This window comes from Montipora capricornis, chromosome 2, assembly GCF_036669925.1.
Source record: "Montipora capricornis isolate CH-2021 chromosome 2, ASM3666992v2, whole genome shotgun sequence".
In the NCBI taxonomy this organism is placed as follows: Eukaryota; Metazoa; Cnidaria; class Anthozoa; order Scleractinia; family Acroporidae; genus Montipora; species Montipora capricornis.
The window spans coordinates 44,415,044-44,433,838 of NC_090884.1; the positions used below are offsets into that span (position 1 = coordinate 44,415,044).

An 18,795-nucleotide genomic window follows, 5' to 3' on the forward strand; every position below is an offset into this window, starting at 1 on the left:
TTTACTTTCAAACTTCATTGCAAAATATTCTTCTCTATTTATCCCAACCTCGTTTCCAGGGCTTTTCACCGCCGAGAGTATGCCTGTCCTATTAATAAATTCTATCCTCTACTGAATCTAAAATTAAACTGATGATTAAAATGACAATCATTTTTCAAAGCCGGAGACCTTAAATATCATATTTGGTCACTCCACATATTCATTCCATGAATTCTCATTGTTACTTTCAATAAACGATCACAGTTTTCCCTCAAGTATTCGACAGCGATTTACCTAATATAAAAGTGACTACCCGGGTCACCACAAAATTAATGTAAAACAGCTCTGAAGAAACTGTCACCTGCACCACCTACATCTAGGGATATTAGCCCCAGCTGACGCAAACAAATATTTAACAGTATGGTCGAACTTAATAACAGTTGTATCTTGGGAGACTGGGATTAATTAAATGTCACACACAGTTTTTTTAGTATGCGTGCCTGTTCGTTATGTTTTGTGCTTAGGTCAACGTGGCTTATTACTCGCTTGTTTACTTCAGTTTGGGTAGTATGATTTTGTTTCCACTGGGACATTTAGATTCAGAAAACTGGCACGATCTGTTATATCTTACGTACTAAAACTTATAGTTGGTAGCTATGCTATAAAATCTGGAAGATTTTGGAGTCGATTTCCTCGCTATGCCCTTCAGCTTGCATCAGTTTCCTCCTTTTCATAGATCTTACAATTTTCTTCACCGGTAATCTGGATCAGCTCTCGGTGCCTACGCAGCTTCGCGCGTTTAGCTGTAAGTGTCACAAATATTCAAAAGCCCATCATCACTTGTATTACTAGTTGCTTTTTGCTTGGAAGCGTTTGTTTAAATTGATCATTTCATAGTTTCTAAGCGGATAACTAAATCCAATAGAACTTTGTCCGTATGAAAACGCCACAGTTTCTACAGTCTCTACAGACATAGCTCAGCAATACATTCACATGGAGCTTTAACAACATGGGGCTCAATCACTCCTTTAAGGACTTTATCTTTCCCAAATAGGGTTCAAGAAGCTGAGTTTTTCTCCTTTAAAGCAACGTTGCGGTCATTCTCAACAGCGCAAGCGTGGTGGTTATTTTCCCAGCGGCAATTCCGGCGATTTATAGCACCTTTGCAAGCCATCCATCCTACCAGATTGACACTTTCTTTGAAAGCTGTGGCATAAGGAGAAAGTATGTTTCAAGAAATTTATAATAAAAGTCAGAAAACACTGCTTTACTAATCGAAATAACATCACGTCAGACACCAACAGTCCGCAAAGCACATGGTTTTTTTACGACGATAAGATTACTAGTAACCTTTTGCTTCTTCTAATTCAAGTGGTCCCGGGTATCCCTTGGTTTGCTTCAGAAGCTTCGCCCACCAAACAGACATTTCCGACTTAACACGACTGGTAATTACCCGACTGATCTCACAGCAAAAGATCGACGTGGTTACGCTACATCACTGGTTACGCATTTTTGTCACATTTTTATTAGACGGTGGTTGGTTACTGCATGTAGTCAGGCACGTAAGCGATACTTCACTGAAACGATAACAGCATTACGTCATTTTTATCGTATAAGAAGCACTTACACAATCTTTTACCGCTCTCAATGTTAAAGAGAAAAAGGCTAATAAAATTATTATGTTGAAATGCACCATTGGCGTCAAGTCATTTTTTATTGCTTTTTTCTTTGATAGCCATTGCATTATAAAGGACAGCGTATGCCCCCACCCGAATGTTGGTTTCGAAGGAGAAGCGACATGACTTATCCGTGGACTGGATAGATAACAATAGCAGGAAAATAAAGAGTGCAAAGCCAGTGGGATTGTGAATAGTGCCGAAGACATGGTCACCTTCTGTTTATAAATTAATTCATGGCTTCGACTTGATATGCGAGAACAAAATAGCCGCTTGTTTATTTGAAATTATTATCTTACTGTTCGATGATTAACAAAGAGTGACTTAAGCCTCATTTAAACAAAAGCGTGGTCGTTTGCCGTACTAAGCGAAGTTCCTTTAAAGGTACCATCCTTATTATGCCACGATCAAATCTGACTGACACATATCTAGAACTTGAAATCGAAGTTACGAGTTCCCTATGACTCGTGAACCAACTGAAATGTTCTTCATTTCTGGTATTTTATCAATAACAAGCACTGGCTCCGTTCTGCTGTAACTGCGAGTCAGGGCCTTGTCTACATAAAAAAGGAAAAGCAGTGAGGTTTCTATCAAAACAAGGTCAACTCCAGCCTCACTTTCATTCATAGGCCAGGTAACTAAGCACACGACTGTAAAGTAAACTTTTCGTCCGCCTTTCGTGATGGATGTAAGCTCAAAGGATATCAGCGACTTCCAGCAAAACAAATTCTAAAGTTATTGCAAGGAAAAAAAGCACGTTCAAACGTCGCCAAATTAAAAGGAGGCAATAACACAAACAGCGGTGATAACATTGTATTCCAACGCATTTTTTATAAAACTTGACGTTTCGTATGCTAGGCAACATACATTTTCAAAAGTGACCGTTATAATATTTGAAAACTATATATTGAGGTCCGGTTAGGAAAGTCCCTTCCTAAAGAGAGAAAATGGTCCCGGATTAGGCGACATGTACATCACTATTTCAGTCCCCCTCCCCACATCCAATGGAGACAACACTATAAAGGTCAGTCGATCGGAACGACCTGTCCACCAAAAAATGTTTCCTTAGAGCTCCTCTTTTTTATTAACAATTACTCTTACACAACATTCTCAAATAATAATATTCTACAAAATGGGAACTTTTAAAGTTTCATTTTCCATTTTCTTCCTACAATTTGAAAATGCGAAACACGAAACATATGTTTTTCTACCGTGAAGATATGTCCTATAGTTTTCTCTACCTCTGAAAGGAAAGGAAAGGAAAGGAACTTTATTCAAGTGTCTAGTCGTTCTAGCGCTGGAGCGCTAATTGGGGACACTGTAAACTGAAATGAACAATGAAAGTAAATCAAGTCAAATGTTCGTTTTTGAGGAGAGAGGATACCGGAGTGCCCGGAGAAAACCTCTCGGTGCAGAGTAGAGAACCAACAAACTCAACCCACATATGACGCCGACTCCGGGAATCGAACCCGGGCCACATTAGTGGGAGGCGAGTGCTCTCACCACTGCGCCATCCCTGCACCCCTGAATCGTTTGAATCGTCAAACCTTTCAAACCAAAGTAGAAAACAAATTTAATTAATGGCTTGGACTTGAGGTGCGGAAACAGAATAGTCACTTGTTTATTTGAAATTACCATCTTATTGTTAGATGATTAATAAAGGGCGATTTAAGCCCCATTTGTACAAAAGCGTGGTCGTCGTACTAAGCGAAGTTCATCTAAAGGTACCCGGCTTCGTATTACGCCACGATCAAATCTGACTGATACATATCTAGAATCCGGAATCGAAGTTACGGTTCCAGTTTGGTACCATTCCTTGTGTGTCTTCTTGTGAACACCTATGACTCGTGAACCAACTGAAATGTCCTTCATTTCCGGTATTTTATCAATAACAAGCACTGACTCCGTTCTATTGTAACTCCGAGTCAGGGCCTTGTCCACATAATAATCCATGACAAAATCCACGTGAGTGGCGTTCAGCTTGGTGATGTAGACCAGGTAGTAGTTTATGATGAAACTTGCTAACTTGCGCTCCCATAATCCCCAAACTACTGATCCAACATGAATGCAATCTGAATAAAACAAAAAAAATTCTTACTTATAAGCCACATACATTCAGCTTAATTTAAATGCAAGCAATAAAAGGTTAAAATAGTAGAGGGAGCCAAAGCTAACCAGGAAACAACAAAGAGCCAAACGGGTAGTTTCGGTAAAATACTTGACAAATGTTTTTAAGCGCAAGTAAAACCTATTTGTTTTTCCTACGGGAATGCGATCATAAAGTAATCCAATCCTCACTTTTCCAAAAACCTATTTTAGGCAAATAGTACAGTGTTATGCAGCTAGCTGTTTCAGTTCATAAAATTTGCACGCTGATTCAACGAATGAGTTTCCAGTCCCTTCCGTGATAACCAGAGAAAAAGAAGAGGATAACATTACCAGGCTTTGGTTGACAGCCATATAATTCCATTCGCAAGCAGACGGGTGTGGAATCAAAGCTTGGGTAAATCCTTATAACTTTGGTTACAAACGGTTCTTTTAAGACGTATGTTTTAATTGTGGAGTTGTCTTGGTTCCCTTCAATAGCCTAATAAGAAGTAAAAAATGAAAACAATCAAGCAACGACTAGACTGATGAAACTTTTTAACCTTCTGGCAATTAAAAGTGTAATGTTTACAAAAAAATGTTTACAGTAATGGATCTCAAAGTTAACTTTGTTTTGTCTCAGTAGAGGCCAAATGGTTTTCGAGATCTAGTCCCAGTTTAAAACAACGGCTAAAGGGTTGGGAATTGGGAAGACATCAATGATCATCTGCGGCAGTCTCCTCCTCTACCCTAATTAAATTCGTCTCATGTACATGATCGTTCAAACACTAGTTTTAAAATCGGCCGTATTCATAAATGGTGGCCAAGAAATCATTCTTTTGTCTTTGTACTAATCATCCTCACAAGCCTCACTTTGGAGCAAACTTGAAATTCTTTTGAATTTGTTCGTGCTAACGAGGCTAGTGAGAATGATTAGCACAAAGACAAAAGAATAATTTCTTGGCCGCCATTTATAAATAAGGTCTATAACGCGGACCACGTTTGCTTCAGTGAAATTTACCTGGGAGGGGAACACTGCACGCGAATAATCGAAATAATTTTGAATTGATACAATTGTTTCAATGCGCGCAACTGTCTAAATGAAACTAAGTTACAAAGGCTCCATGATTGACGTTTGTATGTTATCACCTCTGAGTTGGAACACAAATATATTTCACTGCATACATGTGTGTAACTGAATAAGAAGATACTCCAAAAAATCTAGTGACTCAATTCCAAAACTTTTCAGTTTTATTCGAAGCCTAAATTCCTACCTCTGGCGTTTCGGATTCACTGTAGTAAATTTCCGTTCTGGGGCCAGCAAAGAAGCTGATTCTGTATCTTTGTACCCAACTGATGACACCGTTGTAGGACTGCCCTCCCTGTGTTGCTACAGCTGTTAGTTTGTAACGTTTACCGAGGTCAATTTGTAAGTAGGTTTGCTCTATTTCACACCAAGAGAATTTGCCATTAAGCCTTGCATGATTGGGCGAACTACGGGAATCAGGTGACGTGATCCTTGAATCGCTGATGAGAGAGTTTTCCATACCAAGTGGGTTTCTGCAAACTAAAACAAATTCACTGTTTAACTTAATTCCCGTTTAGGAAATTATTAGAGATATAACGATATCGCTGATAATTACTATAACACGAAAAGCCAATGATGACGATACTGATGCTGATGATAAGGACCTTAAGATCGGAAGACGAGAACGACTACGAGTACGCGTTTTCCGTACTCTGGCTATGTTCAAACATGTTGAATATCCACGAAACTCTCTCTGATGACCTAAAAGCACATAGCATACTTTGGAAAACTCTGGATACTCGATATTATATACGACTGATGACGATATCCAGTTGTTTGATAATTGTGTCGATATCAGTTCAAAAAACATAGAACAAGAGACTAAAATCATCATGATCGTCATTCAAAAGCAATGACGCTGATGATGATTTCAGGAGATCGCCAGACCTTTTGTCCCTCCATTTTTCATCAATGCACGTTAAATGCTTTAATCCTTGAAGGTTGAATCCATCATCATCACATGAAAACGAGACTAACGTGCCATGTTTAGTCTCGTTGCTGTTTGATTTACCGTTTGAAGGGATTAGCAAAATAGGACAGGACGCTGAGAATAGAGAGCCAATAGACATCGGTTAGATAGATACTGTACTTTAGATAGTTTATTCAATATATACACGTGGCTGAATTACGTATATACGGCTACAATAATAAATAGTTTTACGATGCTTATAAGAAATACTCCTTATACTTAAAACTCATAATGCATATGTAATATTGTAATATTAAATAATAAAATCTAAAAGATAAAATCGAATCAGGTCGATGGATGTTAGAGAAAAAAAGAAGCGTAAGTACTTATGGACGGTTATTTACTCGGTGGCATTAAAAGGTGACAAAGCAATTATTGGCACTGTTTGTTTTTAACTCGATCAAAAGCTCGGGGCTACCTAAGGGCTTAATTTGTGATGTAAGCGGTTGGCAATAACTTATGCAGACGATAGACTTTGTTGTCCAAAAATGAGTTAAAAAGACACTGGCAGAAGCACCATAGTCTCTATGTCATTAAACGCCGGAAGATCAAGCATCGGCGTAAGTACGGCTGGGACTTGTTATGGAAAAAACACTCTTTTGAACGCGCTCCAGGTGATCTATTAATTACTTTGGTAGTGATGAATGGAAAATCGGAGCGGCTTAATCACATACCACTAATGCGCTTAGCTGTTTCAGAAAGTAGAGGCGTTTATCTGCTTTCTTGACAACTTCAGGCACAGGCAAATTCCAAGATAGGTTTCGTTTACCTCCAAGTGGGTAGTTCGGCTTGATTCGTAGCAAAGCTCTACAGTTCTTTAGATTTGTCAGTGCTTAGTTGAAATATATTTTGTCTAGACCAGTTTTCCACGCTATCCACTTTCAGCTGAGAATTTCTAGCATAACCCTTTGCGACTACCTCTGACACACTCGTGTCATTTACATATTTCCATAGAAGGGCGTCATCAATTGCTAGCTCGCTGATCATAATAATGAACAGCGCATTATGGGACAAGAGTGCTGGAAACTTTTCGTCCGCAAAAATTAAGGGCGACAGTGCGTTAACCTTTAAAACTGATAATGCAAACTTGAACTCCTATATGAGTAGAAATAATTTCTGGGGCTTTTTGATATCTTAATTTTGTTTAAGGAGAAGGATAATAGTAAAATTTGTTCCTCTCTGGTGGTGCACGGATTAGAGACACTAAGTAGTATAGATCTGCACTATTCAAGTAATCAAGAAATCCCTAACAAAGGGCAAAGAGGGCATTGGTCGGAAAGAAGTTTAAAATCAAACCATTTCTAAACGTGGTCACGATCCATAGGCTTTTTCTCTGTTTCTCTGTTGAGTGATAATTTACCTTTGCACAGGGGTGGATCTGAATTCCACTGACCGTCATGACATGTCAGTTGATGATTTCCCACCAAACTGTAACTACCGTCACATTTATATTTGACATGTTTGCCATGTGAAAAGTCGTTTCCATCTTTTTTTCCATGTGTGATGGGCCCAGGATCATTACAAACAGCTAAATTAAACAGAAATGGAGCAAAAATTAAACATCATTGGTCTTTCAACGAAGATACACTATATGTCTATGGGCGGAAGTGCTAGTTAAATCATCGTGAGAGGTAAATATATGAAACACCGATCGCAATGACAACAGTAAATGTCACTTGTAGTTCCAATTGTGTGCCAAAAAAAATTGACGTTTTTAGTACGCAAAGTTAAGACAAACCTCGTTACTGTTTTTCATAGCATAGCAACCCTTCAAAACAGCTTTACGTCCTTTCTCGAAATTCAAAATTAGCCAAAAGAAATAGGCCATTTGACAATATTTGCTTAGCTACCTGGCCTTGCGACGAAAGCCAAGTTACACTTACTGTTCTTTTGAAAACAAGATGTTTTGCCGGGGTAAAAACAACGAGGTCTGTATCACGACAAGATCACCTCCGCCTGGGAGCCTGTTAAGCCTGTACACTAAACTCAGACATGTAAAATGGCCTATTTCTGCCTGATGTCTTTCAGTGCTAGTTCAGAGACTTTATGTTTATCCAACTCAACAAACAATTTTGGTAATCCTCACTTATCATATATATCACCTTTTTTAATTTCTCGCCTGAAGATAAATGTTAAACTCCTTGTATTGGCTTTTAGGTAATTCCATCCACACCCTCTTATTGTATTCACGGCATCAAAAGTCGGTTCTTCAGAAAAGAGAATGGGAATGAAGATTATCCAACTGAAATACAAACCTTTACATGCAGGCAAACTTGCATCCCATTGTCCGTCATTGCAGTAAACAGCTGCAGGTCCAATTAATTCAAGGGATGCCTCACAAGCCAACTCTACAATGCTTCCGTGCTTCAGATGTGTACCTTCTTGGATGATTTGATCAAGCATAAAAGCTTTAAGAAGGTCGCCCATGAAGACGCACTGACCTATTAGAAACAGTTTGCTGTTAAGTATAATTGATGCTCTCGGTTAAATAAGGTTCTAATTTTTTAAATGAAATAAAGATGCCCTGAAGTGGACAGTGATTTCTTTTGGACAAAAAAAAAACTTGAAACAACCTTAAAAACAGGGCGATAAAAATACTATCACAATTCAAACCTGGCAACCTCTCTGTATAATTATTATTTTTTTTTTTTTCTGGTGTACAATTACGAGAATAATACCCATTTCACACCAACAAGACATGTTGAGTTAACCTGGGTTTAACAAAATGAAAATCAGTCACAGAGAAATGGTCAGAAATCGATTCGTAGGAATTGCTTTTACATGAAATTCAGGTAAGTTTCATGCAATACACGCTTTGTTCTGTGCTAAATTTGTAGTCGACAAAAATCAGTATCCATGATGTAAAAAGAAAACACTTTTAAACCGTGTTTAATTAAACACCTTCAAAACATGGATAAGGATTGGTGTGAACGGGGCATAAGTTCACAAGACCAAGCTATAAAGTTTATTTACCTGAAAGGCTTCCATACTTAAATATTGAGAGGGTGCTTTAAGGTCTCGTCATATCTTGAATTCACAAAAGCGTGAAAGAGCATTATCCCGTTATAGTTTTATGCCCCTCTGAGAAAATACACAATTCGGTTTAGTAATGAAATGCAATTGGCTCACTTGGTTGAGCATCTTGACCATCCAGCGAGAGGTCGTGAGTGCAAACCGAGGTAGACTCGGTGTATTAAAATAACTAAGTAGAAAATGCCGTTTTCGTAATTCAATCTGCAATTGGAAATAATTTTTGGATAAGGACGATAAACCCTAGTTGCTATATCACAAACCATCCCTCTTCAGTCATTAAATTCTATGGGACGTTGAAGAACTCACTATTGACAGAGGAATGGAATGAAGTCCCATTGACGCGGTCTGGCCGCAGGTGACATTAATTATGTCAACGAATTGCACTCGAAGAAAACGTAACTGATGTGTATGATAATGTGGAATTTTAAATAGTTCTTGCTCACCACCTACGAGTTTTTTTCTATTTACATTATTTTACAAATTGAATAAAGCATAATCAACTGGCAAGGATAAAAATATACAATTTAGAAGGTTCCGTATTTGACATTTCGTAGTGTCCAAAGGAACAAATGTTTTCAAGTTGGCCACTACGATGTCAGATAAACGAGGGAAGTATTATGATCAAGGATTTGGCAAAGAGAGTAGAGCAATAAAAAAAAAAAAAAATTAAAAGATAACGTGGTCAGCATCTTTTCCCTCTGGTTTCATAATGGAGGGAAGTTAAGAAAATACTGAAAAAGGCATTTTCTCAGACCAACCTCGTTACCAGGGTAACTCTTCTCTCCCTCCTTCGTCGTTGAGAAAGGAGGCAGAGAAGAGAGACCCTGGGAACGAGGTTGTTCTCAGACTAGAGGAAAGTCGATGAACGAAAGGTTTTGGAGAAGTCGCGAGCAATCACAAAAGTACAAGGAACTTATTTCAACAAAAATGGCTTGGTACTGAGAAAAAACTAGTCAAGATATCGTCGAGCGCAGCGAAGTCGGACACGCGGAGTATTTGGTTTTGGAAAGATGGAAAGACCTTTCACGGTTTCCATTTGTCTGTTTTGGTGGTGACAAACTCGCTCTCGATATTGTCGTTTTGAAGTCATTTGTAATCTATTACACGCAAATCGGACGACGCATTGCAATATCAATAATTTCGTGAACATTGTATGAAGTACCTTTACATTCAGGAATGCTTCCATTCCAAAAGCCACCATTGCACTGAATAGTCTCCGTGCCAAATAGGTCATAACCCATATTGCACCCAAATGTCACCGTTTTACCATCTTTAAAATCATCACCCCAACGTCTTCCATGAGTTGGTTCACCAAGACTGGGACAAGTAGCTATGTTAAGAAAAAGGAACTGCTTTTTAAAACATGACTTAGTAACTGGTAGGGGAAATATCAAATTTCTATTTTGCATCGAAGACTATTTTCTTTGACAGAATTTTGTGTTTTATTGACTCCCCTTGTGTACTGTTTAAGACTGACCACTTGAGCAACAGAGAGCTAAATCAAGGGGAATCGAACTGTTAAACTCCACTTGCAAAGAAGAATCGCCTTATTTCAAAACAACACTTGATATAAGCATTGTTTTTAGATGGCTTAGTTTGGGGAAAAATTGATTTTTCATGGTATTTTCCCAACCGCAGCGACTAGCTCTTACACAAAAATTGCGACCGAAGAGCAAAAAAGGAGAAGAACGTACAAAGAAGAATGTTCTTTGTTTTCTTTTATTTCGTTCTTGCAAACTTTTTCTACAACTAGAATTTTTTCCAATTTTTTGTTTATAAAAAATGAGAACGTACCGATACAGCTGGGTGAGGAGCCACTCCAAGAACCATCGTTACATATGATCTGGGAGTCACCCTCAAGCTCATAGTCATCATCACAGAAAAACACCACTTTCTCGTTGTGACTGAAGTTATCTCCTCGCGTTCCTCCGTTTATTGGTCTTTTTGGACGGCTACAAGGTGCTACAAAAATAGAGTACAGGGTTCAAAGTCAGCAGTCTTAGTAATTTTAACAATACAATCTTAGTATTTACATATCGGGGGAGGGGGTGGGTAGGGTGTATGTGACGAACACTTTTAATTTCTCTCTCATGTCTAGACAAGATAAGGAATAATTACTGAGTACTGTTTGTCTCAAATGCAAATACTTTCTGTTGAGAAACTATTTTAACACAATGATAAACTCCAATATAATTTCCGAAAGTATAGTGAAAATGTTAAATCTCTAAAAGTTGTATCCCGAACAAAATCTTACGAACGCGCTCGAAAATGTCCTTACCCCCTACTCTCCTGCTCCTTTATTCTTCCCGACAGAAACGGCCTAAATTAAACTTGTTCTACTAATACATACGGTAGGCTCAGTCTGGTAACTGCTGTTTGCTTTAATTTGTTCGGACATTATCCTGAGCGCGAAATCTCGACAAAAATTCAATGATAAACCCTTAAGAAAAGCCAGACAAATGTACAATAAAAGCACTAAGCGCATTGCAACAAATTTCCAGAGTTATTTTCCCATAAAGACATCACGGTCACCTGTCACGGTGCTTTAAATTTCAGTCTTAAAATTAACCACTGAGCGCGCTCTTCCAATGAATCAAATCAAACTGTACATAGGCGAGCCTATGGCTGGTTGCTTGGCAACGGGGCGAAAAAAACCCACACTCTATTCGCAAAGAGCAGGGCATGGAGTTTCCGGTGTTGTGGTCTGTGTTATGTGGCTATATCATCGTTGGGTGGGTAAATGCTCGGAGATATTAACTACACCAAGCTACTCTAAAAATCCGTCGGGTAAAGAAAGATATGATGATAATGATAATGATGACAATCTTCCATCACAAGCCTTAAAGACGTGACAACACGGCGTGACAAACGAAATTTGTCTTTTGGTCATTGCATATCTTTATTTCTTTCGTTCCCTTTTATAGCACGCTTCAAGCACATTTTACATTTACCTCTACATATCGGTCGATCAAAGTTCCATGCTCCATCAAGACAGATCAGTTCTTGCTCTCCATCGCGAGTGTAACCAAAATCACACTGATATCGGACTCTTTCCCCGTGCTTGTAACTGTCACCAATTTTGCGTCCATGCTCTATATACCCTGGTGGTCGACAGGAGGCTAGCATTTGGGATAAGTCAAACAAAAGACAGTTGATGAAAGGAAAGTTAGAAAATGGACAAAGGAGGTTCGAATGATCACGAATTATTGTAACCTACATGTAGCCGTACCCTCCCTTCCCCTCCCCCCCCCCCCCCTTCCCCTTTCGGGGCGAAATAACGGCTACACGTAGGCTAGAGTTGGTGTTGATAGTGCAAATGATTAGGGGCAAAAAAAAAAAAAAAATTAGCAAAAAAAAGTCCCAGTCCCTTTCCGAGTTAAATTTAAACTGAAGTTAACATGTTTTGAGGTGAAAATTGAACCTTATTTAGTTTCACCAGAAACCCATCACTTACCTTTACAAACTGGTCTGCCGTTTGTCCATCGCCCATCATTACACTCCTGCGTAGCAGTTCCAATCAAACTGTATCCTTCCAAACAGCCATAAGTTATCCGTTCACCGTGTTTAATCATGTCGCCCCTGTTTCTGAATGCCCTTAATAAAAAGCCATTATCTGGGTCTCCAGGAAAAATGCAGCGGGCTGCAATAATGAGGTAAACTTTCAGTGGCTAATTTAAAGTTGTCGTTAAGGTTCACGCGACGAGAGAAGGCTTTTGAGTCGGGCTGGTTCGGTGAAGTTCATTGAAATCTTTCAGGCAGTGCTTTAAATGTTCAAAATGAGGCAGATATACAAAATTCGGAAAAAAAAATTGTAAAGCATTTGTTAACAAAGATTACCGATAGAAGACAACGTTTCGAAGTCATCTCGACTTGACTGATTTTTCAAGTCATACAAATAACAGTCGTTTTAATCCAAATTGAAATTAAGTGTTTTTTTACTGCGCGCACGCTGATTCGTTGGCTGTCGAAAAACGCAAACACTTAATTGCAATTTTGATTTCAGTAAACGACCTTAATTTGAATTACTTGAAATAACGTCAAGATGACTTGGAAACGTCGTCTTCTATTGGTAATCTTTGTTACCAGATCTACAGAAACAAGATAATTAACAAATTCATGTCTGTAAACCATGCGTATGCACCATAGGTTTATCCTTGCAGTTTATGAAATTGGTTCCAAAGACCCATTTGCAACTGAAATCCATTTAATCTAAACTTTTAAAATTTTAAGATTAGAAAAAAAAAGGGTTGATAGTTTCTTTACACCTAGAAACGTTTTTCGCCCGTTTGTTTGTTTGTTCTTGAGGCACGGCAAAATTCGTGTGTTCAATCTTAAGTAAGGACCTAATACTCGAATCAATAATTTAAACAACGCGCAAATTAGTCCAGTTGCAATTCTATGTTACTGTATATTTTATGTTCTTCTGCGGCAGCTATACATGCTAAGCATTTCGAGGGAAGTCGAAAGCACTGACCTTTACATTGGTTTTGCAGTTTTTGTATCACGACAAGATCACCTCCGCCTGGGAGCCTGTTAAGCCTGTACACTAAACTCAGACAGGTAAAATGGCCTATTTCTGCCTATGTCTATCGGTGCTAGTTCAGAGACTTTATGTTAATCCAACTTAACAAATAATTTTTATTATTATACATCAGACTGACTATGAAAAATCTGATTGGTCGAGAGCATTCAATCAATTCACAATAGCTTGTGAACTTGACATGATAAATGTTCAACGTCTACCTGGTTACTAAGCCCCTTGGAGTGTTCTCCTCAGAAATGAACGCTTCGCTTCTGTTTCTGAGGATGAATTATGAGAAAAATGTATAATAAAACAATTATTGAATTCGGTTTTCGCATGATATCATGAATTATCAAAACCTCGTGTCTGTGTTATCTGCCTCAGCCTTCGGCTTCGGCAGATAACACAGACCTCGGTTTGGATAATTCATGATATCATGCTCAACCTCATCCAATAATTGTTTAGTAATCCTCCCTTATCATATATATCACATTAACATTATTAAATTTCTCGCCTGAAGATAAACGTTAAACTCCTTGTATTGGCTTTTGGCTAATTCCATCAACACCCTCTTATTGTATTCACGGCATCAAAAGTCGCAGTTCTTCAGATAAGAGAATGAAGATTGAAGATTACCCAACTGAAATACAAACCTTTACATGCAGGCAAATTTGCATTCCATTTTCCGTCATTGCAGTAAACAGCTGCAGGTCCAATTAATTCAAGGGGTGCCTCACAAGCCAACTGTACAATGCTTCCGTGCTTCAGATGTTTACCTTCTTGGATGATTTGATCAAGCATAAAAGCTTTAAGAGGGTCGGCCGTGAACAAGACGCACTGATCTATTAGAAACAATGTGCTGTTAAGTATAATTGATGTTGTCGGTTAAATAAGGTTCTAATTTTTTTAAATGAAATAAAGATGCCCTGAAGTGGACAGTGATTTCTTTTGGACAAAAAAAAAATTGAAACATTCTTAAAAACAGGGCGATTGAAATACTATCACAATTCAAACCTGGCAACTTCTCTGTATAATTAACTTTTTCTTTGGTGTACACTGAATTACAAGAATAATACCCCATTTCACACCAACAACACGTTTTGAGTTAACCTGGGTTTAACAAAATGAAAATCATTCACAGAGAAATGGTCAGAAACGTATGAATCGCTTTTGCATGAGATTCAGGTGAGTTTCATGCAATACACGCTTTGTTCTGTGCTAAATTTGCAGTCGACAAAAATCAGTATCCAACCATTAATTAAACATCTTCAAAACATGGATAAGGATTGGTGTGAACGAGCATAAGTTCACAAGACCAAGCTATAAAGTTTGTTTACCCGAAAGGCTTCCATACTTAAATATTGAGGGTGCTTTAAGGCCAGGGGCCGGTTGCTCGAAACCCAGTTAGTGCTAACCGTTGATTAAGAGGTACCAAAACCAACAGGTTTCCATGGTATTTAACGCTGGTTAGCGCTAACCATGCTTCGAGCAACCCGGGCCTGGTCATATATTGAATTCACAAAAGCATGAAAGAGCATTATCCCGTTATAGTTTTATGCCCCTCTGAGAAAATACACAATTCCGCTTAGCAATGAAATGCAGTTGGCTCACTTGGTTGAGCATCTTGACTATCCTGCGAGAGGTCGCGACTGCAAACTGAGGTAGACTCGGGGTATCAAAATAACTAAGTAGAAAATGCCGTTTTCGTAATTCAATTTGCAATTGGAAATAATTTTTGGATAAGGACGATAAACCCTAGTTGCTGTATCACAAACCATCCCTCTTCATTAAATTCTATGGGACGTTAAAGAACTCACACACTATTGACAAAGGAATGGAATGGAGTTCCATTGACGTGGTCTGGCCGCAGGTGACATTAAATTATGTCAACAAATTGCACTCGAAGAAAACTTAACTGATTTGTATGATAATGTGGAATTTTAAATAGTTCTTGCTCACCACCTACGAGTTTGCACTATTTACATTATTTTACAAATTGAATAAAAGCATAATCAACTGGCAAGGATAAAATATACAATTTAGAAAGTTCCGTATTTGACATTGCGTAGTGCCCAAAGGAACAAATGCTTTTAAGTTGGCCACTACAACGTCAGAAAAACGAGAGAAGTATTATGATCAAGGATTTGGCAAAGAGAGTAGAGAGAAAAAAAAATGAAAAGATAACGTCATCACCATCTTTTCCCTCTGGTTTCATAATGGAGGGAAGTTAAGAAAATACTGAAAAAGGCATTTTCTCAGACCAACCTCGTTACCAGGGTAACTCTTCTCTCCCTCCTTCGTCGTTGAGAAAGGAGGCAGAGAAGAGAGACCCTGGGAACGAGGTTAGAGGAAAGTCGATGCAGGAAAGGTTTTGGAGAAGTTGCGAGCAAGCACAAAAGTACAAGGAACTTATTTCAACAAAAATGGCTTGGTACTGAGAAAGTACTAGTCAAGATATCGTCGAGCGCGGCGAAATCGGACACGCAGAGTATTTGGTTTTCGAAAGATGGAAAGACTTTTCACGGTTTCCATTCGTCTGTTTTAGTGGCGACAAACTCGCTCTCGATATTGTCGTTTTAAAGTCATTTGTAAACTATCACACGCAAATCGGACGACGCATGGCAATATCAATAATTTCGTAAACATTGTACGAAGTACCTTTACATTCAGGAATGCTTCCATTCCAAAAGCCATTATTGCACTGAATAGTCTCGGTGCCAAATAGGTCATAGCCCTTATTGCACCCAAATGTCACCGTTTTACCATCTTTAAAATCATCACCCCAACGTCTTCCATGAGTTGGTTCACCAAGACTGGGACAAGTAGCTATGTTAAGAAAAAGGAACTGCTTTTTAAAACATGACTTAGCAATTGGTAGGGGAAATGTCAAATTTCTGTTTTGCATCGAGGGCCATTTTCTTTGACGGAATTTTATGACTCCCCTTGTGAACTGTTTAAAACTGACCACTTGAGCCACAGAGAGCTAAATCAAGGGGAATCAAACTAATGATGAAATGGTATATGAAATGAATCATATATGAACTGCGGATATGAAATCAAGTGAAGCTATGATCTTCGCAGTTATGAGCACAATTTTTGAAATTGCGTAGAGATGCCTGAAAGATTCATTTCATATACCCACAAATGACCAGCTCCCAACGTCAGTGGCTTCATAGCTCAGTTGGTTAGAGCGTCGCACCGGAATCGCGAGCTCACGGGTTCAAACCCCGTTGAAGTCCTGAATTTTTCAGGCTTCTCTACGCAATTGCAAAAATTGCGCTCATAACTGCGAAGATCATAGCTTCACTTCATGGGAATCGAACTGTTAAACTCCACTTGCAAAGAAGAATCGCCTTATTTCAAAACAACACTTGACATAAGCATTGTTTTTAGATGGCTTAGTTCGGGGAAAAATTGATTTTTCATGGTATTTTCCCAAGCACAGCGACTAGCTCTTACACAAAAATTGCGACCGAAGAGCAAAAAAGGAGAAGAACGTACAAAGAAGAATGTCCTTTGTTTTATTTTATTTCGTTCTTTCAAACTTTTTCTACATCTAGTATTTTTTTCAATTTTTTGTTTATAAAAAATGAGAACGTACCGATACAGCTGGGTGAGGAGCCACTCCAAGAACCATCGTTACATATGATCTGGGAGTCACCCTCAAGCTCATAGTCATCATCACAGAAAAACACCACTTTCTCGTTGTGACTGAAGTTATCTCCTCGCGTTCCTCCGTTTATTGGTCTTTTTGGACGGCTACAAGGTGCTACAAAAATAGAGTACAGGGTTCAAAGTCCGCAGTCTTAGTAATCTTAGTATTTGCATATCGGGGGGGGGGGGGGGGGGTGTATGTGACGAACAGTTGTAATTTCTCTCTCATGTCTTGACAAGATATGGAATAATTACTGAGTCCTGTTTGTCTCAAATGCAAATACTTTCTGTTGAGAAACTATTTTAACACAATGATAAACTCCAAGATACTTTCCGAAAGTATAGCCAAAATTTTAAATTTCTGAAATTTGTATTGGGAATAAAATCTTACGAACGCGCTCGAAAATTTCCTCACCCCCTACTCTCCTGCTTCTTCATTCCTCCCGACAGAAAAGGCCTAAATTAAACTTGTTCTACGAATACATACGGTAGGCTCAGTCTGGTAACTGCAGTTTGCTTTAATTTGTTCAGACACTATCCTGAGCACGAAATCTCGACAAAAGTTCAATGATAAAGCCTTAAGAAAAACCAGACAAATGTATAATAAAAGCACCAAGTGCGTTTGCAACAAACTTCTAAGAGTTATTTTCCCATAAAAAACATCACGGTCACCTGTCACGGTGCTTTAAACTTCAGTCTTAAATAAACCACTGAGCGCGCCCTTCCAATGAATCAAATCAAAGTGTACATAGTCGAGCCTGAAATGGCTTGCAAAATGTTAGACTGGATGCTTGGCATCGGGGCGAAAAAAACCCACACTCTATTCGCAAAGAGCAAGAAATGGAGTTCCCGGTGTTGTGGTCTGTGTTACGTGGGTATATCATCGTTGGGAGGGTAAATGCTCGGAGATATTAACTACACCAAGCTACCCTAAAAATCCGTCGGGTAAAGAAAGATAAGATGATGATGATGACGATCTTCCATCACAAGCCTTAAAGACGTGACAACATTGCGTGACAACACTGCGTGACAAACGAAATTTGTCTTTTGGTCATTGCATAGTTTTCTTTCATTCTTTCTTTCGTTCCCTTTTATAGCACGCTTCAAGCACATTCTACATTTACCTCTACATATCGGTCGATTAAAGTTCCATGCTCCATCAAGACAGATCAGTTCTTGCTCTCCATCGCGAGTGTAACCCAAATCACACTGATATCGGACTCTTTCCCCGTGCTTGTAACTGTCACCAATTTTGCGTCCATGCTCTATATCCCCTGGTGGTCGACAGGAGGCTGGCATTTGGGATAAGTCAAACAAAAGACAGTTGATCAAAGGAAAGTTAGAAAATGGACAAAGGAGGTTTGAATGATCACGAGTTATTGTTGCCTACATGTTGCCGTACCCCTCCCCCCCCCCTCCCCCTTCGGGGCGAAAGAACGGCTACACGTAGGTTAGGGTTAATGTTGATAGTGCAAATGATCAAGCGCAAAAAAAATAATAAAAATAAAGAGCAAAAAAAGTCCCAGTCCCTTTCCGAGTTAAATTTAAACTGAAGTTAACATGTTTTGAGGTGAAAAATGAACCTTATTTAGTTGGACCAGAAACTCATCACTTACCTTTACAAACTGGGCTGCCGTTTGTCCATCGCCCATCATTACACTCCTGCGTAGCAGTTCCAATCAAACTGTATCCTTCCAAACAGCCATAAGTTATCCGTTCACCGTGTTTAATCATGTCGCCCCTGTTTCTGAATGCTCTCAATAAAAAGCCATTATCTGGGTTTCCAGGA

The 18,795-nt window shown here is 38.8% G+C and overlaps 1 protein-coding gene across 1 annotated transcript in view; it reads right to left on the reverse strand.

The window, feature by feature from the left end:
* Nucleotides 1-2,720: 2,720 nt before the first annotated feature.
* The window catches only part of LOC138037382 (sushi, von Willebrand factor type A, EGF and pentraxin domain-containing protein 1-like), a 68,388-nt gene continuing 52,313 nt past the window's right edge, over nt 2,721-18,795 (reverse strand). Inside the window, 15 exon segments of the mRNA XM_068883315.1 lie at nt 2,721-3,727; nt 4,095-4,242; nt 5,015-5,307; nt 5,651-5,872; nt 7,158-7,325; nt 8,053-8,238; nt 9,993-10,160; nt 10,625-10,792; nt 11,782-11,949; nt 12,285-12,470; nt 14,006-14,194; nt 16,011-16,178; nt 16,954-17,121; nt 18,131-18,298; nt 18,623-18,795. The exon segment at nt 18,623-18,795 is cut by the window's right edge and continues 13 nt beyond it. Of these exon segments, the coding sequence (XP_068739416.1) occupies nt 3,324-3,727; nt 4,095-4,242; nt 5,015-5,307; nt 5,651-5,872; nt 7,158-7,325; nt 8,053-8,238; nt 9,993-10,160; nt 10,625-10,792; nt 11,782-11,949; nt 12,285-12,470; nt 14,006-14,194; nt 16,011-16,178; nt 16,954-17,121; nt 18,131-18,298; nt 18,623-18,795 (2,977 nt within the window). The 3' untranslated portion in view covers nt 2,721-3,323.